The following is a 26807-nucleotide window of genomic DNA, read 5'->3' as shown; positions in this document are numbered from 1 at the left end:
CATGCTTCCTCACCCCGGAGCTCCAGAGGACACAGATCAATGTGAATTCTTCCATTCACCACTCACTGCAGCGCAGCACATCTCCCCCTCCAAGCAACATTTTAATGGCTCGAGCTGAGCTCAGCATTGGGCTTCTGCTGTTGCTGACCTGTTGCTTATCCAATGCACAGGGCTGGAGTTGGCTGTGGGGGGGTTCGAAGGAAGAAACCCTCCCACCCACAGAAGCTGCTGGTACTACTGAGGAGCAGACGGCACAGCAACTTGCCACGCCTGAGGCTGCCACCCTGAACACCCCCCTGGAAAGCACTACCCAGCAGAAGGGAAGAGTGTGGACTATATTCACCCTGAAGAGGCCGGACTTGACTGCAACCACAACGATCCCTACAGCTACATCATCTTCTGAGCGGGAAAGCAGAGAAGGAAATATTGCAGGGGTAGGGGCTGAAATATTAAACGTTGCTGAGGGAATCAGAAATTTGGTTCAGCTCTGGGACGAGAAGACAACTACAGGGACGGAGAGGACCGAGGCACCTGCAACAGCTGATCTTCTGACAGCAGCTCCCACCCCTGTGACGGAGGCAGTGAGCATCCAGAATGCTACTGCCAACTCTACCGGCAATGTGCAGACCTCCCTGGAAGCTGGGCAGCCAGAGCTGGTTCTCTCAGTGACTACAAAGCCTGCTGTTCTCTGGAACAAGACTAAAGTCCTCTTAAAGAAGCCTGAGACTCCACCCCCAGGTAGTGCTTCTTTCTCATTTTCACCAGATGATCATGCTGGTGGCACCAGGTTGGCTTTTCAAGAATCCACAGATGCGGGGCAAGGAAGTGCCACCACCCCAGGAACAAGGGCACCCTGGGGAGCTTTCGCGGAAAAACAAGGAATTTTGTCCAGTGCAAATGCTTTGGGATTGCAGGAGCTTCAGGCTAATAGCAGCCGCATGCATGCTGGAATTCCATCCAAGGTGGTGGGTGCTTTAGACAACCGGCTATTCAGTTATGTTGCAGATCCAGACAAATCAGTCTCTAATGGCAATAGAACCCATCTCAGCCTTAAAAGCCACCCCTTCCTTAAGCATTCTGGGATAGCCATAGCTGATGCACATAAGAATCGCTCTAGTGATTCTGTTTCTAATTCGAATGCAATTAATGTTATGGATTTCCCCCCTGCCAATAACTCTGACTCTCCTGAGTTTCTACTAACCTACACTACGCAACATTTTAGCAATAGTAGCACAGGGCTTCCTTCCTTCTTTCCTGGATTGACTCCAACAGCTGGCCACTGCTTGCCCTTACCAACCAATCTGTCATATTGCAACAACCTGGGCATGAAGCGTTTCCGAGTCCCGAATTATTTGCATCATGGCAGTGAGGAGGAAATTCGGGCTGCTTTGCATGAGTGGGAGGGGCTTCTTAAAACTCGGTGTCACCGCTACTTGGAGTGGTTTTTCTGCTTGCTGCTGGTACCTGGGTGTAGTGCTTCTCTTCCAATAACACCTCCACCATGCCGGGGATTTTGTGAGGCCCTGAAAGATCTGTGTTGGATTCATTTGAAAGAGGGGCATCTTCCGATATCATGTGACTCTCTCCCAGCGGAGGATGGTGTATATTCATGTGTGTTTGTTAATGTTTCAGCAGGTAATGTGGCAGGGGCAATAATATCTCTTACCAACTCTTTCTCCCTCTCTCTCTACAACCAGGTAAGCTAATTCTGTGATGGATTCTGGTATTAAAAACAGCCACTTTGCAGCTTTATAACACAAATCACGCTTCTCCATCTTTCAGGAAAGGGCATGAAGGAGGTGTCTATTTCTCTTTCACTGACAAGAAGGATGATCGTCCTGGTGCTGAGCATTGTCCTGAGCCATACATGATAGCATTAGCAATATGGAATGGATACCACTAGTGGCAAAGGGAAAGTATGCCCATGGACTTGGCTGTAGCCCATGTATTTACATTGTAGACTACAGGGAAAGCCACCACCAACACACCAGAGGCTACATATGTACTGAATGTACGGTAGAGATTCGTATACAGTGGGCTTGACTTGTGACTAACTTGTCCAAATTGTTGGCCACCATTGCTTTCGATCAGCCTTCCTCACCCTGGTGTCCTTCAGATGTTTTGGGCAGCCCCAGCCAGTATGCCCAATGGTCAGGGATGACAGCAGTTGTAGACTAAAACAACTGGAAAGGACCAGGTTGAGGTGGCTGCTTAAGATTCTAATCTTTTTAACATTTGGGAAACTTTAACACTACAGTGAGAAATTAATGGGAACTGAATGAGAGATAAGCTAATCAGCTTATCTGGTAAGAGGGCATGCATATAATTGTCACCTTAATAGTGTTTGTGTGTGTGTGTGTGTGTGTGTGTGTGTGTGTGTGTGTGTAAAGAGAGAGAGAGAGATTTTCACTCATCTGAAGTGAATGAAATCAGTGGGCTGTAATTAATAAAAATTTCTTTGGTTGCTTCATTTAACAAAAATCTTTCAAGTGAAGCCCCTTCATATTTTAAGAATGCATGTAATCCCACAGTGACATATGTGGTAATGAATAACATCTATTGGTGCTTAAAAATGCATGGGAGTAGGAATATGATAGGAAACTCTTACGAGTCAAATACCTAGTGTTGTGTGTGTCCTGTATTGTATCCTAAGTGATCTAAATTTTTAGTGTGACATTTGGAGAGAAATACAACTTAGGTTATCACCCCCACATCTTCATATCCAGCACATTTACATTTTAAGCTATGCAATGTAATGCCCTTTTACCAGGTCCTTTATCTCTTAAAGACTTGTTCTTTGCCTAACTACCTGGCACTGGGCATTTCCACATTTCCCATATCTTGGAATTCCCCATTCTCTCTACCGTGTGCCCTAACTGTAGCATTCTAGAAAGCAAGTTCCTACAAGACATGAATATTTCTCGGTGCCTCTGTGATAGTTCAGATTTCTGCTGGCAGAGAGTTATCCACTCAGTCTCAGAATTTTAGAACTTGGGGGTCATCCAGTGAAATTGCTTGGCAGTAGATTCAGGACAGAAAAAAGAAATACTTTTGGCAACATGTAATTAATCCAGGATATGGAATATATTGCCGCAGGATGTTATGATAGCTGTTGGCATCAGTGCCTCTTTATTTAGCAGATTCAAATCTTTTTATTAGGTCTATCATACATGAATCTATCAATGGCTATTGGCCACAATAGTTAAGAAGAATGAAATCCCTTGTGTTCCAACTGGTACAAGCGTTTTTGATCCAGCAGTGGTCTGCAGCAAACCCTGAAAATCAACTTCAGAGCATAGGTGACAACTCCCTGAGGCCCTGGGTGCCTGAGCACCCACAAAATTCCCTATGAAGGGGCCGGGCACCCACAAATTTCAGTGTCAGAGCCGTGCAAGCTGCATTGCACCCACTGCCTCAGGCACCCACAGTCACAGGGCCAAGTTGGCACTCCTGCTTCAGAAGGTTGGGGGACCCTCTAGTGCAGGGTGAAAGATGGTATGGGGGGGCTGCAGAGGGAGGGGAGAATAAGCAAAAACCACCCCCTCCATTAGCAGATTCCTCCATTGGATCACATGCCATCCCATGTGCTCAAAGGTCCCAGCTGGGTTGCACCCTCTCTGGCTGCATACACACACTTTACCTTTGAAGCACATTTCTTTCAAAGAATTCTGGGCACTGTAGTTTGTTAAGGGTTGTAGGGAATTGCAACACTGTAAGCAGTGAACTGGGGACGCGGGTGGCGCTGTGGGTAAAAGCCTCAGCGCCTAGGACTTGCCGATCGAAAGGTCGGCGGTTTGAATCCCCGCGGCGGGGTGCGCTCCCATCGCTCGGTCCCAGCGCCTGCCAACCTAGCAGTTCGAAAGCACCCCCGGGTGCAAGTAGATAAATAGGGACCGCTTACTAGCGGGAAGGTAAACAGCGTTCCGTGTGTTGCGCTGGCTTGCCAGATGCGCTGGCCACGTGACCCGGAAGTGTCTGCGGACAGCACTGGCTCCCGGCCTATAGAGTGAGATGAGCGCACAACCCTAGAGTCTGTCAAGACTGGCCCGTACGGGCAGGGGTACCTTTACCTTTACCTTTACCTTTAAGCAGTGAACTACAGTGCCCAGAATTCTTTGAAAGAAAGAAATGTGCTTTGAATGTGCTTTAAAGGTATAGTGTGTACACTACCTAAATCTCTGGCTGGATATAGGGTATCCAACCTATATAAATTATGCAAATTTGCTTCTGTATCTTCTGAGGATTGACAAGAAGCAGTTTATTATTATTATTATTATTAGTAGTAGTAGTAGTAGTAGTAATTGGAGTAGTAATTGCGCTTATATCCTAATCTTACTTTTCAACGTCGGAACTTAGGTTTCCTATGCAGTGCATTTTTCCTGAGATTTTCTGAGAGGAATTTCAAGGCACACTGTGATGCATAGTGGCTAGAGTGGTGTGTTTCAATAAGTGGATCTCACTCTCCCTGCCATAGTTAACACTAACTACTTTGTCTGGGTTCAGATATCATACTAAGCTGACGTTAGCCTAAAATGGAAGCAAAATATTCTAATTTCCCTCTCACAAACATGCTGGAGGAGGAGGGAATAGTACATAAGTCTGAGGCTCACATAGCCCAACATGGTTTAGCATTTCATTTGAATGCAGCCTATATCTCAGCTTAAGCTTTACAGTACAGGGATTTTGTGAGCCCCAAATGCCACTGGAAAGCATTTTCAGAAGGTGGACAGGATAGAAGTGGAACATAAGCTTCATTTCACAGCTAGATATTTATTTGCTTTAAGAAAATATAAGTTGAGATTCTCAGGATCTCACAATTCAAAGTGTTGGTGCTGACCTTTAAAGCCCTAAACGGCCTCGGTCCAGTATATCTGAAGGAGCGTCTCCTCCCCCATCGTTCTGCCCGGACACTGAGGTCCAGCTCCGAGGGCCTTCTGGCGGTTCCCTCACTGCGAGAGGCCAAGTTACAGGGAACCAGGCAGAGGGCCTTCTCGGTAGTGGCGCCCGCCCTGTGGAACGCCCTCCCATCAGATGTCAAAGCGATAAACATCTACCTGACATTCAGAAGACATCTGAAGGCAGCCCTGTTCAGGGAAGTTTTTAATATGTGACATTTTAGTGTATCTTTCATCTTTGTTGGAAGCCGCCCAGAGTGGCTGGGGAAACTCAGCCAGATGGGCGGGGTACAAATAAATAATAATAATAATAATAATAATAATAATAATAATAATTATTATTATTATTATTATTATTATTATTATTATTATTATTATTATTATCAGGATTCTGCAGCCAAAATCTCATTACAGTTGTACCTTGGAAGTTAAATGGAATCCATTCCGGAAATCCATTCAACTTCCAAAACGTTTGGAAACCAAAGCACGGCCAATCGGAAGCTGCTGAAGTCCTGTCTGACGTTCGGGTTCCAAAGAATGTTCACAAACTGGAACACTCACTTCCGGGTTTGTGGCGTTCGGGAGCCAAAACGCCCGAGTACCGAGGCGTTCAGCATCCAAGGTATATGTATGAGAAGCACTTGCACAAGCCACATAGTCCTAGGCTGTTAGATCCCTGGGAAGCAGTGTGGGGCAGCCTGGAAGAGGAATGGAGAATGGATTGCAAGCAGATAGCTTTTTTTGTTGGAAATGGTTTAGACTAGGATTCACACCACATTGATAGGTGTGATCAAAGTGGGAGTAATTAATCCTCTTGTATGTTTCACTGTTCCTTGGACCATTAAAGATGAAAAGCTTATCTTGATTTTTGCAAAGAACACACAGGCCAGTTGTCATTTACGTACCGGTAATTTAGTAGCCATTACATCTAGCTTAGCTGTAACATACATTCCTTCTGTTTTGGCTAAATCACTTTTATGTGGGTCAGATATAAAGACTGCCAAATGAGAGTGAATCCACCCTTTCCGTTTTTGACTGCCTTGTGGTTCATCTGATATTAACTTCCCTATTGGTTCCCTTTATGGGTTTGCTATGATGATATGCATATGCAAGCAACCCAGATTCATGACCCAGTTGTACTGAAGGACTTGTATTGATTTGGCATGTACACAAGGATAAATTATTTCCAAGCACTTGAGCTTAGTAGGGTTGTAGGATTGAGAGCTGTCTCTTATAGGTATGTTTATACAAGGAGCCTAAAATAAGGTGTGGGATATCCTCTACCATCTAGAGTAGCCCAGTGTTTGTTAAGGTTAGACCAGCAGTTTTGGTGTTGTTCCAGACACACACAAAAAGGGAGGCAGCCAAAATTACAGTTCATCAAGCTAGATTTTCACTATTTTTAAAAGCTAGGTCTTCACTATTTGCCTGACACAGTATAGTGATGAGAGCTGATGGGCCTTGCTTGGATAGGATAGGTGCTACAACAGAAAAGGCCCTTAAAGGACTAATTTTGGCATAATGTTTGCTGGTTTTACAGATGGGAACTGAATGCAGAGAATATTATCTGTACAAGGACACACTGTACAATACAGAAACGAGGGGGTAAAATAAATTACATTTATGGGTACAGTTGATCTTAAAATCAGATCTCACATACTTCTAAGTCTAGAATATATAAAATGTTGCCTTGGGGCCAGTTGTGATATGGGAGCATATCTGTAGCTATATATCTTTATCTCCTGTGCCTATCAAGAATCTTGAAATAGCTCCCCAATTCACAACTCTTCTTTTGAAAATAGATAGGATTTGCGTACTAGTTCTCACATTATGTCTGCAGGTATTTGACTTGTGAAAACACTCCAGAGTATTTTTTGGAAATAATATGTACACCTGCTCACTTTCTTTACGGTAATATTTCTTCTTTAATTTGAGTGTTAACTGGAAGAGTTAAGATTGCTTGGCTTTCCACCCAGTCATGCTCTTACTTACTTCCTTCAGACAGGCAGCAGGAGTTTCCTTATCATTAATTCTTACAGATCTTGCATTGCAGGGCTGGAAAAAACTCCACACAGCATTATTGAGTGTTTTGATGCTGAACTTCCTTTTTAGGGAAAGCCTCCATACAAAAACATCCACAGAATAAGGTAACATTCCTTAATACTTGGTGGGATTTATAAAGGCAGTTGTCTGCATTGACACATGAATGCATTGGGATAAAAATCTTCACTGTCTCTTCTGAAACAAACCCATTTTATTCAAGTCATCTTCAATGAACTTCTTGAGATCTGGCATCAGCACCTGGCATACATGGGCAATTGCAAGGGCCCAGGCAGCGCCCACTAGGACTTGCTTGCTTGCCTTCCTGTTCTGTGAACCCTCTAGTGATGGCGCTGCTGCCAGCCTCCCCCTTGAGGGCTCATGAGGAGGACGAGGAGGAGGAGCCTGGCAGCTGCTCCACCTCTTTCCCTCCTATGCTTGCTTGCTGGTGGGCTTACCTGGCAGCAGCAGTGTAATTGTTCACAGAACAGCAGCTCAACTCCCAGCCCTTTCCGGTGTCACCACTAGAAAAGGTTTCAAGCACATGTAAAGGGAAAGGGGAATCTGAAGAGCTTGGGGATGAGTGGCCACCCATGGGTGTGAGGTTGGCAGCTGCAACAGTACTGCTGCTTTGAGGGCTCAGGTTGTGGTAAGCTCTTGGGGAGTGGCTCTGCACTGAAGGGTGCCCCCTGAGGGCAGCTTGTTCAAGGCCCACCAAAATCTGGCACCAGGCCTGAATTCCTTTCCTTGATTCATTGATTCACACAAGCTAAGGATCTTACAAGAAAAAGCATGTTTTTTCTTACAGCGGGAGCCTCTTTCTTAGACATCAGTTGAGCCCAAGATAACTTAAGATTGAACCGTTGTACTAAAATATTTAAAATGGCACTTTTATCTACTGAGAGCATGCAGAGCAGGAGCGTCTCGGTATGAATAACATTCACAATGGTGCTTCAGATGTGCTTTGTTTCAGCACTCTGGACAATTGTTCTGCACACACCCAGCACAACTATTGTCTTTGTGCCACTTTGTGGTTATTTTGGGCACATGTTCCTGTCCAGGGATTCAGCTGTCCAGGCATCTGCCATGTGGTTTCCAATTAGAGTGATTGTTCTTTTTCTTCCATCACAAGATGGAATCTTCATGCATAAAACCCTTTATTTTTTGTTATCTTAGTATTGCTGGCCTTTCTAGAACCCTGATGGGTACTCTAAAATCTCATAGAAGGATATCTAGTTAGTCAGACGGGAAATGCACATCTTGACAATAAAATTTATGTTCAAGGAGCCTTTTCCCTTGAGGGTCCACGAATACGCCTCCCTATTTTCAATGCTTTATTCTGCAGGTGCATATGGGTGGGTCCTGCCATAAGTACAGGTTGCGAAAAGATCACAGAAAACACACAGGTCCCAAATGTTGATAGAACAACTTAGAGGGGTGGCTGGCTGGTTCCTGACTCCTTAGGACCTCAGGCTTTAAACCGTGGGATTGAATTCTTCCTTCTCTTGCTGTCTGAATTCCTTCTAAGTTAGAAGACCTGCCCACTCCTACTTTCCCTTTCTGGCTTAACTGCCCCTCAGCCTCCTTCTTCATCGACTTTCCAAGTTGGGATCAACTGGTGGGATACTGCAGCAGTGCTTTTTCTAGCTGAAGGAAGGAGCACACACAGGGTTACTGTAGTTGCCTGTGCTGCTGCCTCTCTTGGCTTTCACGAGAGAGCATGCATAGCCTTGTGTGCAAGGAACCCAGTGGAGATGTCTTAGCTGCCTCGCATAGTTTTAAAGAGCCAAGTGAGGCATTTGGGACTGTACTGTGGGCTTTTTTCCAGCTTTCAGTGATGAGTTAGTCACTCACTGTTTCCTTTTTAGGGATCTCAGGGTCCTTCATTGGAGTTCCATTTCCCTGGCCACAAAACACTGGAATTGAAACTGCTATAAGTTGGGGGAAGCAGGTTTGGACTGGGTGGAGATGTTCCTCTATTTAACTCTGCTGGGCTTTGTTGGACTCTGCCTGCAGAGTGATACCAGCACCACGCCACTGGTATGGAGCTTCCTGCTTTGCTTGCCAAGTGCTGCCGGGGGGATCCTCGCCAGCAACAGCTCACAGAAAGTCCTGAAATGTGCCATTCCTGGAACAGGATGGAGGAATGGCTGAGCTGCCCTGGGATCCACTGGATCCCAAGCCAAACCCACTGTTGTCACAAGAAGACATCAGGTCTGATCCATGCCTGAGCACTGTACCAGCTCCAGGCTGGCACAGTGTTTTGCCTGTCCCTGTCTTCCACCTTGCCCAGCATGACCAATAGGACTGCGGATGCTGTGGCGCCCCCCGCCCTCCCATTAAGCTGAACTCATTCCCAGCCAGGATTTGGATTGCCTTTTGAACTCCCAGGAGAAGATGCCATAAGAATGTTTTGCGTCCATTCTGGTTCTGTACCTCATTGGCTATTACTTCACCCTGTTTGACTCTGCTAGATTCAGATGTTTCCAAATGTTTATGTTTGCTGTGGATCAATTTCTTCCAAAGGTTGCTGGTTAGGGTTAAAATGTACTTTGTAAGGTTGGGTTCATTTCAGTGCATTGAAATACCATGTTTTGTTCTATGCTTCGCTTGATGATGATGTGGTGGGGCAGGAGGACAGGAGGAGGTTTTTGTCAGTGCACTTATCGGAAAGAGGAGAGGGCTGGTTCCTTCCTCCCTTTCCTCTTTGTGAGTGCTTACGTAGCAGCAGCGGTACTTAGGATGGCCACTTATCTAATGCTCAAAAAGAGGGCAAAAAGGACACTCATTTGCATGTACTAATTTGCACGTGCTAATTTATGTGTATGCGCACACATTTAGAAACAATTACTATAACTGAAGTAGAAATACAATGCTTCTCACTGCAGTGGGGAACACGGGGGCTTGTCCACACGTCTGCTTGTCCCATGCCCAGAAAGCACAGGTCTGAGCGACTTTTCATTTGTCCCACTACGTTACCTGGGAAAGCTGACTGATTGTGAGCTAATTTCTATTTTCTGTGCATGTGTGTTCTGCATTGACTTAAGCATCAAACTCTACCATTTTTGTGTATGCTCAGATGCTGATTGCTGTAACCCTTTTACTTCCTAAAGGAAAAGTCTTAATTTTCACACATTTACATGCACTTGGATTGATTTTACTTTAACCCTTTGGACAGTGTTCACAGTTATCCAGGTGCCAGGCACATATTGTGATTGAAGTCACTTATTATCAGTGTGAGTGGGCGGGGCTTGGGGGAAATTGCCTCAGAGACCAAATTAAGATCCCAGCAGGCCTGCTTAGACTTTTGGGCTAGAAGTCAATATTTACATGTGAGTGGTGACAGTCCTGTAGAAAATATGGATGTCAGCCACCCATTACTTATTTGATATACATTGGTGAATGATGACTGTCCCATTTGGCATACTGCACGTATTTGCTGATGTAAATTTCTCCACATTCACAAAATTCAATTGGCATTAGCTTGTGAAAACTAATATTCACCACATTTCAAACACTTGCAAGTGTCAATCACCTACTCGGGTTAATACCAGGTTGCTGTGGAAACAGAGAAACATGGTGGAAACACAACTACCCCACCATCCCAGTATGTGCTGATAGTTAAAATCATAATCTTAAAATGGGAAAATTAAGTACAGAGTTCCCCAAGAGCTCTAGAATGTTCCTGGAATTAACTCTGGCTGTATATCGTATTGACCCGAATATAAGCCGTGCCTGCAAATAAGCCGCACCTTTAAAATTCAAGGGGTGGGGGAAAGAGAAAAAGATAATACTCGAATATAAGTTTCTCCCTTAAAATTCTGCAGGCACTCACACCCATAAATGGCAAATGTAGAAGAAAATCCTGCAGCGATATCGTAGAAGCCAATTTTTGTAAGGTCGTGAATTTAAGCCGCACTTTAACTTTTCACGGTTGGAATTTGGAAAAAAAGTGTGGCTTATTTTCAGGCCAATATGGTACATGTTAGCAGTTTCCCGCCACTGTGTATCAAATATGCTTTTTATGTTGCTGTACACACCAGAAACGACTCGGGGATGTCTTCACACGATACATATTACCTGATTTGTTTCCCCATGCTGAACGTAGCTGTCATCTGCACATGCTCAATGGCTGTCCTAAAGGTACGCACCTCACCTTAATCAACAGTTATGGTTTCAAACTGGATGGAAGCTGGATTGAGAGAAAACACATCAAATCACAGTATTTCTCAAGAAACAGGAAACATAAAGACTGTGACTAACGTCATGTGTAGTCAGCTTTTAACAACAGGAGTGCACTGAAGGCAGAGTAAGTGGTAATGTGCACACAACCACAAAATCCATATTGGAGGCTGCACCCTCAAAGAACATACGTTTTATGCAATTCTTTCTATTGCTATAAGTATGGATAAAAGAGGATTTTTTTAAAAGGAAAAAACCCACAAATGTTTGTCCACCCCTTACAGGAATATGGATAGGAGTTTAAGCAACTTCATAATTTGAAACATCTGGCATACACCCTCTCTCTTTTAATGGCACCAGTTCAGGGCAAACATTTGCATCATGTCCCAAACTTGCTGGCATTCATGCCTCGTAATTTTTACAGCTGTCAAGAGGATATAATAGAATACAGTATTGTAGTCAGCAATCCTAGGAAAAAAAGTCTCTTTGGTCGGGTCTGGACATGAATCCAATTGGTGCAGTTGTTTTGTACAGTGCTGTGTGCTTGGCTGATGAACCCAGTGTTCCCATTCTTATCTCCTCCCTCCACCACATGTGCACACATGATGCCATGTGTACCTGCTAGAATTTTTCCAGGGAAGGGGGGAAAGTATAGACCTGTATCTAGCATCTGGGAACAGGGCAGCCTTTTCTGGTGGATTTTGTGACTGAGCAGTGGCAACACCTGGTACACCAGGAATTGGGTATCCTGAAAAACTTGTATCCCAGGTCAACCGTTCCATTGTTTCTCTGTGAGGGTAGACCTGCCATCCATCTGCAGCTAGACCTGGCGTCCAGACAGCATCCTGCCACAGTTGAAAACTCAATCCTTTCTCTGGCTCCATCTACTTCCTATAGCACTTAATGAATGACATTACTGCTACAGTCAACTTCAAAGCCCTCCCTGAATTTCCCTGAGAAAAAAACAGCACCCCAGGTTAACAATACAGTGGTACCTCAGGTTACATACGCTTCAGGTTACAGACTCCGCTAACCCAGAAATAGTGTTTCAGGTTAAGAACTTTGCTTCAGGATGAGAACAGAAATCGTGCTCCGGTGCCGCGGCAGCAGCAGGAGGCCCCATTAGCTAAAGTGGTGCTTCAGGTTAAGAACAGTTTCCGGTTAAGAACGGACCTCCGGAACGAATTAAGTACTTAACCTGAGGTTCTCATGCACAGGGTTCTCGTGCACCAACTCATCCTCCTCCCTCCTAGAAAAATGGGTATAACATTGGCTTACTTTGCAAGACTGGCATAAGCCACACTGTCTCAGACACAGCCCTTTCCCCTGCAATGTTGATGTAATAGCGATTAATTTTATCACTATTATTGATATCGATAGTGATATTGATTGATGGTATTGGTAAGATTTTGTTATCGTTTTACTGGTGGGGGAGTAACATTTTTCAGGTGTGAAATACGACACGAATTACAAAAATTGTGAACTCCTGGCTTTGCTGCTGCTTTGGGTACACATGCTACTGCCCAAATAAAGCTATGCTACAACCCTGGATGCCTAAAGGGTTCTCTTTGTGGGGCATCAGTATTATTATTTTTTTGCTTTTTTGGATCTCAGGTTCTACAAGGGAAAATCTTGCTCCTGCCCCTGTTTTTGAATGAAAGCTGGGAATCTGGAAATTGTTGCTCATCCAGGAGAGGGGACTACCCTCGTACCCATCTGCAGATGTCCATGAATGTAATCTCCTAAGAAATTAAGGAATTACACTTTACACTATTTGTTTGATTGCTAATATTGTAAAAACCAAAACACCCCCCCAGCAGCAGCAACAAAAGTGTCCCTATAACTACAGCGAAGACCTATCATATAGGGTCTTCGCACATCTTTGTAAGTGTGTGTATTGAAGATGGAACCACTTTAATCTCCATTATAACGTTTAATTGAACAGAATGCTCTTAGATAGGTATATGATGTGAGAGGCTTGCTTCTTTATGGCTGCCAGTTTATCCTAGGATAAACTTGAATTTCATGTGAAAACCTCACATTGTAAACTTCATTTAAGTGTTCTAGATGGAACTGTTTTAAGGGAAGCTGACACATGATAAGTTGAATTGAACTGCGTGCGTTCCAAGGAAACTCCCTGTTCATTTTTTGGCTTTCCCTTCTTCACAGGATTTTCTTATAAGACTTAATTGCATTGGACGGCGGGGGAAGGACAGGGGGAGAAAGTAGGGAGTGGGTTTTGAAGGGCAGGGTGGGGAGGGAGTGCCTTTAGGACGGCCCTGTGCTCTTTTGACTCAAGGAATAGCACAGCTGCTTCAGGTTTTCTTGAAGCTCTGCTTTCTGGGAACCTGAATTTCCAAGTCTTTCTTGCTCTTGGCTTCAGGGCTGTGAAGCAGAGCTGGAAACAAAGATTTGTATTACAGAGGTATAGAAGCATTTCTTTAGAACCGAGAAACAAACTGTTCAATATGCTCTTGTTCAATCCATTCTTTTTTTGGAGTATTCCCAAGACTACGGTAATTATAACACAGCTTTATCACATTATCAGCACATTAACATTTGGAGAGATTTCTGTGGTAGTGCCTAGGTATAGATTTCTCTCTAGATATGTTTGCCTGGTACCACGTGCTGGGTGAAGTCTCTCCCCTTAATGCATTGAGGATCCTTATACAGTTGCTGGAAACCACAGGAGGAGAGGATGCTCTTGTATGCAGGTTCTTTTTATGGGTTTCCCACAGGCATCTGGTTAGCCACTGTAAGAACAGGATGCTGGCCCAGATGAGCCTATGGCCTGATGCAGCAGACTCTGTTTACGTTCTTATGCTTTTATCACTTGTTTTAACTGCTGCCTAATCAGCTTTGTTTGCTTTTTTGATGTCTTTTAATTCTGATATTTATTGTGTTGTGCTATTGCTTCATAAACTGCATTTTGATGTTAAATGACTTATTAATGAATGAATTAATTTAAATTTCTACACTGCCCTTCATTTGGGGATCACAGGGCGGTTTACATTATAAAAACACAAAATTGCATAATGTAATAATAAACAAAAACCCCCAAGTTTAAAAGGGAAGAAGAATGTTTTTGCCTGGCACCTAAAGTTATGTTATGAAGGCGCCAGGTGAGCCTGCCTGGGGAGAGCATTCCACAAGCAGGAAGCCACTGTACAAAAGGCCCTTTCTTGTGTTGCCGCTCTCCGGACCTTCTGCAGGTTCTGGGTCAGTTCATATGGGGAGAGGCGGTCCTTGAGGTATTGTGATCCTAAGCCATTTATAGGTCAAAAGCAGAGCTTTGAATGTGGCCTGGAAACTAACTGGCAGCCAGTGTAGTCGAACCAGGATCGGTGTTATATGCTCAAACCATCTTGCGCTGGTGAGCCAGCTGGGTGCTGAATTCTGAACCATCTGAAGTTTCTGAACCGTCTTCAGAGGCAGTCCCAAGTATAACACATTGCAGCAATCTAACCTAGAAGTTGTCAGAGCATGGGCAACAGAAGTCAATCTTTCCTTGTCCAGACAGGGGTTCAGCAGGCCACCAGGCGAAGCTGATGGAAGACACTGCATTAGACCAAAGGCTGCATTAGACCAATATTCTTCTAGTACAAGGTTCAAAGTAGTGACATGACTGGCTGTTGCTCCAAAGCTGTCTGTAAGGTGGAAGAGTACTGGCAGGCTCTTGCTATGAGATCTGCTTTGTGAACTTTCAACAATTTGTTATATATAAAGAGGATGAGGAGGCATCTGGTAATTTCCTCTGGCTGATCATCCTCTAGGAGTCATTAATCTTCCTTGTGGCAATGTGTGAGTCACAACAGACACAGGGTTATCTTTGTTCACAGTATAGGCACTGGGCAGGGTCAGAAAGCAGCACGGTCCTGGGTTCTGAAGTTGTGTGGGGTGTCCCTTTGCTATTTCCTGTGGGTTGTAGGTCTGACAGCCTCCCTTTATATTAGATACTTGAGCGTGGGAGTGAAAGGTCCTTGGCTGCACATTTTCTCTATTATCTCAAAAGTTACTCTTCTGTATGGCTTCGAGGATCCTTTGGCTCAAAACATAACATCTGCAGAGGCCAAATGGCAACATTTCACGGACTTCAAATAATTAGGGTTTGCTTGTTTGTTTTTGACGGCAAAATGCTCTAATTTTCACCCTCTTAATTTTTCACAGAAAAAGAATGCTTTCTGTTTACTTCGGTTTCGCCCCCCATCCCTGTCAAGATTTTATAGAAACGCCCACTGTGTGTCTTGAGTTTTTACTGATCAAGCACATTTTAATTTTGTGAGGCTAATGTCTTTTGGAGATTAAGCAGCTTGTGAGTACAACTAAAATGCAAATAGCACATAAGACAGGTCAGTTTGTTTGCTTATGGGTCAATGAGTCTCAGGACTGTGGTTAATGTTTGTCTCAAATGTTGCAGAATGTTTCTCTTCCAGGTGGCATTCCTGGAGGGGAAACTTGCCTCCTGGCTTTTGGTAAACCCCACCCCCACGGTCTTGCTTTACTATAGTGTAAAGTGAACTCTTTAAAAGTAATGGTTCCCGACCCCCTCCCCGAATATGGGGAGGGCTCTAAATACACAATGACCTTTTTTGACCTACGAAACCTCTCCCACAATGGTGAAAGTTGCAGCAATGCAGCTGTTGATTGATATTTTCCTTTCAAGTCTGTGGATGTGATTAAAGTTATCTCTCTATGCAAAATAATCTTTCTTTCCCTTAGCCATGAACACTTTGCAAGCGTGGGAAACCAAGTGCATTCCTGTATTCCTCCCAAGGTACTTGGGAAAACCAAAATGCTTTTTATTTCTCAGGTTCTTGCCTCCATTTTCATTTTGACATTGGATTTAAAATCTTCTCCATGAAGTTGGTCCTTTGGATTTATTCATCTCTCCACCCCACACCTCGACTTCTTAATCCACCCTTTGCCTACGCACTCTTTATCTTTGAATTGTAACAATTTTTGCTGCACTTTTACTTCCTTTTTTAAAAAAAGAGTTTTTCAGTTTTTGGTAAAATGTATGTAATTGAAAGCTTGAATTTTTAAAACAGCATTTTGAGTTTCAACCTTTTTTTTTGTATAGAGAAAGAGGTTATTAGCACTGTTTGGCTCTAACTTGAAGAAACGACATGTGTTAGGAAAAAATCTCACCCACTGTGTGGGTGATTGAGAAGAGCTGTAAAACAATGCCAGAAAAATAAGAATTTGCTGTGAGGGTCAGGTCGTGAACATAGCCAGATGTTCTGCTGGGGCTGGTAAGAGAATAATTTCTGGATATGAAAACTCCAGCATGCCTTGAGAGAAAACTCAATGTACTTTTGTAATTATTTCCATTTCCATTCAAAACGTACAAATGTGCAGTGGCGTTGGGAGGCATGGAATGTCGATCTAGGAGGCTTTCCCATGGAGTAGAGGAAGAGAATTTGCAATGCAGGGAGGGGGTTGCAAGAGAATATGGTGGGTGTTGGGCTCAGTGCAACTGCGTTCAACAGTTTCAAACATTTTCTCATGAAACTAATAGTGCAATACTATGCCTTGGGAGAGTGCTGTTGTGCTCAGGTCTTGCTTTCAGGCTTCACATAAGCATCTGGTTGGCCACTGTGGGAATGGGATGCTGGACTAGATGGGCCTTTGGTCTGATCCAACAGGGCTCATCTCATCGTCATTGCCCCAATGGCCATGCTGGCTAGGGCTAGTGGCAGTTGGAGTCCAGCAACATATGAAGGACACCCTATTGGCTGCCCTTGGTGTATAGGATTGTACATTAAAGGTTGCCTTTTCTTTATGGCAGCATTTGGACATAATAGCTAGAACGTTTTTGTTGTTGTTAGGAAAATGAGCTTAGTTTCATCCTGGACTTAGACGCTCTTTCCCACCTCTTTCCTCATTCAGTGTGGCTCTGAGCAAGCTTCCAATTCCATTTTAGATGGAGTTTAGTGTGTTGCAATTTAGAGTGCTGTCCACAGCCCAAACTGCAGATAATCTTAACTATGGTGAGTTTGAAACAAACCAGATTCATGCGCATACTGCAGCAAGCATGGCATTCTATGAAAGGGAAGCACGCATCTCCAGACACTGAATATGCACCAGGGAACTGAGGTCAGTTGCACCTTCCTAGTTCATGCACATCATATGTCACAAGATTGGTATCTTTCTTTCACCCTTTATATATTTGTGAACACTGACAGTAAGTGAACAATGATACAGCTTGACAAATACAATTGCCATGTGAAGTATCTGCACCAGCATTTTCACCTTTTGGAGCAGGGAAGGGACAAAGAAAAGGTTGGTGCAGACATCATGTGCTTGGGCATTGTGAGGAACATTATGGGCAAACACAGCAAACTGGAGCCTGGAATTGGAGTCCAGATCAAGGACACCAGACAGGCTGCTGTGTGGATGGCACCAGCTGTTCCTGAACATATCCTGGGGAAAACAGCTGGTGCAGGAATTCCTTTAGAAGGTTTAGGCTCAGTATAGTTTATTTGAAAGTGGATATGTATACTTCTAGTGGTTGAACAGAAATTAACTCAAATTGGATGTACCCTACAAAGAGGTCAAGAGGTCATTTATCCCAATTATATCCTATGTATCCTATTTTACCAAGCCACAGCTAATTTTTTTATCTATAGCTGTGTCAGAACAGGAAAAAATTGAGGTGTCAGGTCACTTGGTGCCTTGAAATCTGATGGCAAGGGCCATCAGAAATTCAAAATATTCTCACAAACTTACATGTTCTCCTATTGAGTTGCCTGTTCCTGGAGTTTAGTGCATTACTTTGTTTCCCTTTATGGTTATCTGAAGTTGTGGAGGTCTTCGAACCCCTGAATACTATGTGGCATTCATTTCTGGGGCAACCCAGTCTGATGAATGGTATAAGGTAAAGATAAAGGGACCCCTGACCATTAGGTCCAGTCGTGACTGACTCTGGGGTTGCGGCGCTCACCTTGCTTTATTGGCGGAGGGAGCCGGCGTACAGCTTCCGGGTCATGTGGCCAGCATGACTAAGCTGCTTCTGGCGAACCAGAGCAGCGCACGGAAACGCTGTTTACCTTCCCACCAGAGCGGTACCTATTTATCTACTTGCACTTTGATGTGCTTTCGAACTGCTAGGTTGGCAGGAGCAGGGACTGAGCAACGGGAGCTCACCCTGTCGCAGGAATTCAAACCGCCGACCTTCTGATCGGCAAGCCCTAGGCTCTGTGGTTTAACCCACAGCGCCACCCGTGTCGATGAATGGTATATACAACAACAACAACAACAACAACAACATAATGTAGGAATGGCAGTTTTGAAGGCTGGTGGGGTGGGGTAATTTCTGGCAAAAATTTAAAAAAATGAAAGCGGAAAGCGGCCACACCCAAAACTTCATAGATACAGCTTTCTGTAAAACACTTTTTTTCTATAGTGATACTACAGTTATTTCCCTATAAAGGAGCCTTCACCAAGTAGGTGCTCTCCAGATGTTTTGGATTACAACTCCTATCAGCATGGATGAAGGCTGCTCTATAGGGATATACCTTTAAAATATACCCTCCTCATGCCATGCCATCATGATGTTTGCAGATCCTATTGCCAAGGCAACTTGTTTCCCTAACTTCAGGGAATGATTTCCATTGTGATTTGTCATTTTTCCTACGGCCAGGTGTTCCACAACTGAAACTGCAGCCAGGAAAAGTTTTCCATTCAAGATGACTGACGGCTTTGTACATGGGAATTATGTTGTGGGTGGGGAATGGGAAAGATATGAATCACATTTTTCTTTCTACTCGCTGTCATTCATATTATCAGAAACTGGCCTGCGTTTGTCTTTGAGCAGCGCAGTGCTTTCCTGCTGTAAAAACTTGAGTGTCACCTCATTTTACAAGCAAACTAATATGGAGGTGACTCAAGGTCAGCATTAGGTCCAGAGCACCGAGCTGCATAGATATTTCATCCTTTCCCTCTCCTAGCCCAAGTCTGTTCGCTTTGCTAGATTTCTCTCTCACAGCTGTGCACTTTAATGGGAAGAACTTTCCCTGGAGCCCAGGCAGAAGGGCCGTGAACTCTGGAGTGTGGCTATGGTTTTGGATGTCTGATCTGTTTGAGAGCCTTTGCACACAATACCAAAAGGAAAGAGGCATTTGCAGTATAACGTTTGGAGAGACCCATGTCTGTAAATACATTGCCAACAAATACCTTGTGAAACTCCCAGCTATCTATTTATAGGAGTTTGCAAACAAACATATCCCCTTCAAATGTTTTGAAGCAAAACTCCCCCCTTTTTTTAATTGTGTGAAAAGCCCTTAAGTCTATTTCGTGTAAGAGAACATTATATGTGCTAGGATCTCTTCCAAGGTTTTGGTGCAAACACAGCTGCTTCGTTTCAACTCCCAGAAAATGAAGATGGGGGAAAGATTATTATACAGGTGGAACTGGAGGGAAATTAAATTGCAGTTTAAGTATTGCAGTGTGCGAAACCAGATCTGTAGCAAAGTTTTACTGGCTTCAGTGACTTCTTAGTTTTCTTCATAGAGCAGGAGGTTGGGTTGCGATCAGTGATGGAGATGGCTATTCTTGTCACCCTCAAAAGGCTTAAATAGCGGGATTGGGTGGGGAGTGCAAGGCTAATCTCTTTTCCTCATATTCAATGAAGGTTTTTTTTATAGTTAATTAATCTGTACCAATAGGCACATGTTATAGTTGTCACAGGAGTGCCACTGAAAATGACCTGATTTTAGTTTTTATATTTTGCTGGAAGCTGCCCAGGATGGTTTTCCAAGGCTTGCCTTTTGCTCTGATTCAGTGGTCAAGAGCAGCTTTTCAAGAGGAAAGCACCAGGGCAAACAAAAAAGTGCTTGTACACAGAGCTTTAAATTGTGGACCTTTGCCTAGAAAGTGTAGGGCAAAAGGTAAATGTGGATGAGCCCTAAGACTTTGTAGAGAAGAGTATTGCAGGAATAAGACTATTATTATTATTATTATCATCATCATACAAATCTGCATATTTGAAAGGCAGATCTCACTGGTGACTTCATTACCCATTGCTCAGGATTCACTGCCCCATCTTAATCTGTCCACTGATTTTTCGAGTTTCTTGAATAACCACCCTTTTGATCCTGATGGTAACCGTCAACTATGCTATCTCTCTGCATAGTTAGAAACTCAATGAATGTATCTATGTGAATCTTCATCCTTCATCTAACGAGTGGATAAAAATGGCAATGAGTGGCATCCATCCTCTTGGGGCTGGAGTGGGAAGGGAAGCAGGCTTTGCTGAGTTCACATTCTCAGGATGAGTTTTCCAACTCAAGTCTTCTGCAGAGCCGCAGGAGACTTGCTGAAGGGATTTCCAGTTGTGGTTTGGGAAGACTTTTTCTTCCTCTAAGCCAAACAAACCAAAACAGCACTGAACCAGTTGTTGGTGTTAATTAGTCCCTACTGTACAGCCACTGCCAGAAAGCAACAGATGCTGACGTTATGGTATGTTTCATGTAAGCCTTGAAAATCAATAAAATGCTATCCCTATGGAACAGGAAATAATTTGAGAGAGGATTTTGAACATTTGCCTTTGATGACATGGTTTTCAAAACAAAGTGCTAGCAGCCATGACTGTTGTTACAGTGGGAAAGAAGGCTGGCCCCTCAAGAGTTATTTCAGGCCCTTCACTTTGAATTTTCAGCCTTAATGTCAACAGTAAGGAAATATAAATCCATGGGAAGTATAAGGAAAAATGAAGTGCAATATTCAAACCAATTGCTCAGGGCAAGATTGGATTAAGTTGCCTTGACTACTGTAAACTGTAATGTGGTGTATTTGGGACTATCTTTGGAAATGGCCAGGAAACTGCTAACTTATTTTAAAGTACAGCGGGCTACATACTGGGATTGGCCATTGCGAACACACGTTGCCAGTACTTCAAGAATTTCGCTAGCTCCCAGTCTACTTCCAATGGCAATTAAAAATGTAGGTGCTTCCCAGGGGGTGGACAGAGACCTTTTGGCAGGAAGCACTGCTGCCCCCACACCCAAATCCAGGCATGTGCCCCAGCAGTGTGGGAGGAGACCAGGGGCAATGCAGCCGCTCTGCAGGAATGCCCCCTTTGTGCTGAGAGTCTTGGTGAAAAGGGAGCATTCTGTAGAGTGTTGCTGCTACACTCCTTGGCTTTGACTTTGGGCTGTGTCTTCAGCTTACCCAAAGCCAAGTCAGAAGCTGCTGCCACTGAGGCCAGAGAAGGGTGACAGTTGGAAGAAAAGAAGTGGAGATGCAATGGCGGCAGCATGGTTGTGGTGGTCAGGATCTCCCTGCCCCGCCCCTGTGGAGCATGCTGCCTGAGGCAGGCTGCTTCAGATCGCCTCGTTGGTGCGCCATCTGGTGCCATGGTTCTTCCCCTTTAAAGGCTCATACAGCATGGGACCCACCTATCCGAAGGGCAGCTGTTCCTGTATCAATCTGCCTATGCACTGCCATTTTTAGAGGTTGTCCTCTGGGTACCACCACCATCTGAGGAGAGGTGGGTGGTGACCGGAGAGAAGGAGGACCTTTTTGATAGATTCCTATCACAGGAAGGAATTTTTGCCCTTTGGGCACCGGCTAAAACAGTTTTATTTTGCCTGGTGTGGTTGTTTTTAGCTGCTGCTGTTCATCATTGCTATTGTATTTTATATTTTATGCCCTGGCACTTTGGCTGAAGCCTGTCACACACATTTTAAAGGACGCACGTTTGTATGTATGAATTTGCCAAAGCAATATTGGGAGTGGCTGTGCACTACTCCAGAAGCAATATGCCTCTGAATAACACTTGCTGTTTGTGATCGTGGCATGCCTTCAGGCTTTCCGCTGGTTGTCCACTGTGAGAGCAGAGGGCTGAACACCAGGAGGGCTGTGTGTTGCCTCCTGCTGCTGTGGATGCAGAAACTCACTAAGAGCCGAGTTCATGGTAGAACAAACTTTATTTTTGCTGAGGTTTGGGAGCCTGCACAGAGTAGTAGTTAACTTCTCCAACTAGGTCACACCGCTTTGTCAGCTGTCCAGGAGCTAGCTGCCTGGGTCATAGCTGTTTCTCTTGAATGGGGCCATATTCCAAATATTTAGTTGACAACACACATGTTACAGACTGCTTAATTATGTACTGAATTCTTCCTACCAATTCTCCCTTACAAATACTGGATCTATTCTCTTCCCCAAAGTCCATCAAGGGTAAGCAGCCTACATAAGTCATTACTGGCAAGTGGGAGAAGGGTTACAAGCCCCACCCAGTTATGCATTTCCCCCTGCAATTTCTCTCCCCTCGTCTCAACATCACCATTATGAGACAAATATGGGGGTTTGTCATAAATATGTAGTGTTGGCCTTGGTTGGAAGTGAGTGAGAGCAAAAGCACTTGGGTGACTGATAAACACATAGGGCCATGGCACAACTCATGCTAATAATTTTGTATTTTACTAAAATGATTTAAAGTAATCCCTTTATTCTCAACATATTAAGCTACTTGCATTCATGATTTGCATTATCTCTCATAATGGGCCATGCCCCTTGTGTCTTCCGGCCCATGCTGTCACAAAAACGCCAGGGAATGGCCTGTAGACAGTCCATACACTGGTTGTATTATCTGAATTGCATTGAAGAAAAGGATCATGTCATGGGTTGGGTGGCTTATTATGTATTTAAGTACCAGTAATCTAATTGAAATGTAAATAGCTGCCTAGAAAGAGGAAGAACAGAGGGGCTGTTCAGCTGACTTCTTAAATTTGCTTTTTCCAAGGCATTGCTGGCTCCAAGTTTTTGTGAGCCTTTGGTCAAGAGAATGTCAGGGCAGATTCACATTTAATTTGTTTTAGAATACGCTACAACAAAATGTACTATCAGTAGTGAACGGTATATGTGTACAGTATAAATGGACATGCATTTCTGCAGTAAACGCAGAGGTTGGGGGCCATTCCTGGTTCTACGTTTATTGCTGGGATCCTGACATTTAAGTGAACATTCACCATTCAAAATTGCCAATACCACACACACTTTTTGTAGAGCTGTCACCTGTTTGAAGAAATGCTAAACAATTAACCTTATGACCTTTAGCTTGATTGATTTGAGTGTAATAACTTATGAGTGGGAAAAGTTCTAAAGAAAACACACACATTTTCTTTGATTTCTGCTGATGCATGCGTGTATCACAGCAGCTATTATTTCTAATAAGAATGTACAATTGTTATGAATTATTGTAATCCTAGTCACCCAGCTTTTCTAATTGTTCCATTGTGCTTTGTTAAATTAATGCCATGGGCAACCTCTCAGGGTAACTAAAACAGATCAGCTAAACTAATGCATCTGTGCTGCTGTGCTACTGTAATCTGATTAGTAAAATGTTCTTTGCACAATCCAAAAGATAGCATAGGATGGAGGCAGAGACGTACCTAGGCTCATCTTGTGCCCTTGGCACCCCTGCCATCCCTTGCCCCCTAGGCAATCATTGGCTCTCTTTGTCTTTCTTCATGATTTTTGTGCCCACCCATGGCAGGGGCCAACCTAGCCAACCACTAGGTACCCCCCTGGATGGAGGTCAAAACTCATATTAACCACGCTACATTTTTAAAGCTTGCCCATAGGCTTCCATTTAAAATTTCACAATATTTTTTTTTATGAAGCTATAATAATCATGGAATTCGTCATAGGGCAAATTCTTCCCCAAAGCATTACAGAGGCAACTTTATTCATCTAGTGAAAGCTTCCCTAATAAAAACCAAATCGTTGAACTGTGTTTAGTTTGTTCGGGGTGGGTTTTTTTTGGGAGTGGTGATAAATTGAACAGCCGTTCTGAGTTCTTGAAACATGAAGTAAACCCAGAAGGAAAATAGAGCTGGTTCGCTCAAGATGGCAGGTTTTCCATGCAGTAAAGCATGGCACAATGTAGTGGGCTCATGCATACATGCCTTCTGCATATATAGCATTTAATGAGCATATCTGTTTAGGCCATTCTTGTGTGTGTACAAAAAAGTGTGTTTTGAAATTATTATCTCACATAGGTACTTGAAGCCAGACACTCTTAAAGTACATGGAAGCAGAATGTTGTGATCATACAGTATTTTATTCCTTGAAAATATTCAGGATCCGAGAGACTTAGGTTGTTGAGTTATGGTACTGAGCTCACCATTGTTGACGCTTTCTAGCGAATTGTTTATTGCTGCTAAGTGTAAGTGCGATGGCTCCTTAATTCAGCTTTGCAACTGGAGGCATAAGCTGCCTTGAAGATAGTTGGCAGCGGTTTACATTTCTTTCCCACCCTTCACCATGACGTCCCTGGGTGGGTTACAACAATTTAAAAATAAAGTACTAAAAGCATTTAAAACAAACTACAGTCAAGAGAATAGGCTTGATCCTAAAATATGTTTATTAGGTGTGCATTCTTACCTGCACTGTGATGTACGCTGCATACTTTTTTTGAGAGATAGGGAGGTATCCAGCTAAACAGTTCTGCCAATGTATACAGTTTTGGCTGCACAGTGGAACGTCACCCCCCCCCCGTGGACCTCCTAAATCTCATATGGTTTTCCTTTCAACCCTTTGGAGCAGATTTAGGGAGGGCACGGGGGGGGCAATTAGAGGGCCCTACACTAGTGGGTCTTTAGTTGGGTCCAGTCCACAGTTTTCTGCCTTTCAATGTGGATTTGAGCCACATCACTGATACTTGGAAGGCTCTCCTATATGAATGTATCCATACTGTACTGAACAACACTGTCTTGCTTATTTCTGAAATGCCTTTTTTCCCCTTCACCAGAAAACTTCAGCACAGAAGTTGGCCTCTTGGAGCTGATTGGAGATCCCCCACCAGACCAGATAACCAAAGTGTATGGCCCAGACAACAGCCCTGGCTATGTGTTTGGACTGGATGCCAACACTGGACAAGTGGCACGTTACCACCTCCCCAGCCCTTTTTACAGAGACTTCTCGCTCTTGTTCCATGTGCAGCCCACCACAGACAAGGCAGGGGTCCTTTTTGCTATCACAGATGCCTCCCAGTCAATCATTTATGTTGGCGTGAAGCTATCAGAGGTGAAAGATGGAAAACAGCAGATCATCTTCTATTATACGGAGCCTGGCTCTCAGAACTCCTATGCTGCCGCTGCATTCACAGTGCCTTCCCTAGTCAATCAGTGGACTCGCTTTGCCATCAGTGTGGAGGATGAGGAAGTCGTTCTCTACGTAGACTGCGAGGAGTTTGAGCGGGTCCGTTTTGAACGCTCGCCTGATGAGATGGAGCTGGAAGATGGCTCAGGGCTTTTTGTGGCACAAGCTGGAGGAGCTGATCCCGATAAATACCAGGTGAGCATGGACTTACACCAAGGTATTATTTTGAGTGAAAATGGTCACAGGCTGATGTGAGTTCACAGTGTACAGAGAGTGTTGAAATACATAATTTGGCCTTGTGTGATTCAGTAGACCAAGGAAGTGGGAACAAGCAAAATAAAAATAAAAATCCGCTGACATGTTGTTGGCTTACCCAAAGTTTCTATCAAGGAGCTTTCTCCTTGCTCTTGTACTCAGGCTGCCTCATCCTCTAATTTCCCATCTGCATTTGCCTTTTACAAGTGAGAAAAGAGGCCCAGTAAGGAGATGGCAATTCAGAGATACAAGAATAGTTTTAAGGTTTTCCCCAGTGAATTATTAATTTGCAAGCCTACCAGACATCTCCTGGGCATTGATCTGTTGTGGGATCACTCACTGCTTTTTATAGAAGCTTCTGTTTATTTTGGGATGAGAATTTGCCCATTCTCTTATTTATGCACGCAAGGACCTCACCAGAGCATGGAAAAGAGCCTCTAGTCTAACTAGAGGTTCTTAACCTGTGTGTGTGTTTCTTTTGATTTGATATAGATCAAATTCAGCATGCATGATCATTATCTCATTTTATGGAGAACTGTCTGTATATATGTGTGTTTTGTGCAGCTGACAGATAGTCTAGTTCCCATGTTTGGCAGCCTCAGTAGACCAAAGTTAGCTCAGTAGTGTAATGTTACTGAATATGATTTCCTGGATGTTTCAGCTGCAGAATGTAGGTTAGTTTGTAGAAATTTTGATTTTTGTGGTTTTAAAAACTTTTTTGCCTGTACCACAGAGCCTAGGACTTGCCGATCAGAAGGTCGGCGGTTCAAATCCCTGTGACAGGGTGAGCTCCCATTGCTCGGTCCCTGCTCCTGCCCACCTAGCAGTTCGAAAGCACGTCAAAGTGCAAGTAGATAAATAGGTACCGCTCCGGCGGGAAGGTAAACTGAGTTTCCGTGCGCTGCTCTGGTTTGCCAGAAGCGGCTTAGTCATGCTGGCCACATGACCCGGAAGCTGTACACCGGCTCCCTTGGCCAATAAAGCGAGATGAGCGCCGCAACCCCAGAGTTGGCCACGACTGGACCTAATGGTCAGGGGTCCCTTTACCTTTACCTATATGCTCATTATGCACATCTATCCAGGAATACTGAAAGATATTTCGATGTTTCTTTTTTAAAAACAACAACAACAACAACAACAACAACCCAATGAATTGCCACTGTGAAGAATCTGATGAGGAATATATGGAAGTGATTATAGCCAGTACTTATAAGTGACAGTGGCAACTTCGTCTGTCTTTTGAAGTCTATCCTTCTTGCGGAAAGAGATTTTTTTGTTAACTTTGAGAAGAGCTTTAAAAATGAATCTGAATAATCATTCCAGTGTATCATCCAG

General features: G+C 43.9%; 1 protein-coding gene across 7 annotated transcripts in view; it reads left to right on the top strand.

Annotated features, from left to right (window-relative positions):
• The window catches only part of COL18A1 (collagen type XVIII alpha 1 chain), a 151302-nt gene that overhangs the window by 68507 nt on the left and 55988 nt on the right, over positions 1-26807 (top strand). For 2 of the 7 annotated variants that reach the window (XM_053397585.1, XM_053397583.1), the window contains exons 1-2: positions 871-1635; positions 24868-25412. In XM_053397585.1, coding sequence (XP_053253560.1) covers positions 939-1635; positions 24868-25412 — 1242 coding nt within the window. In that variant the 5' untranslated portion in view covers positions 871-938. Of the gene's footprint in view, positions 1-6; positions 1636-24867; positions 25413-26807 lie in introns of those variants that run through there. The other 5 variants (XM_053397590.1, XM_053397601.1, XM_053397580.1 and 2 more) reach the window with 4 other exon arrangements.

This window comes from Podarcis raffonei, chromosome 1, assembly GCF_027172205.1.
Source record: "Podarcis raffonei isolate rPodRaf1 chromosome 1, rPodRaf1.pri, whole genome shotgun sequence".
NCBI lineage: Eukaryota > Metazoa > Chordata > Lepidosauria > Squamata > Lacertidae > Podarcis > Podarcis raffonei.
This window is presented reverse-complemented; position numbering and strand designations above follow the sequence as displayed.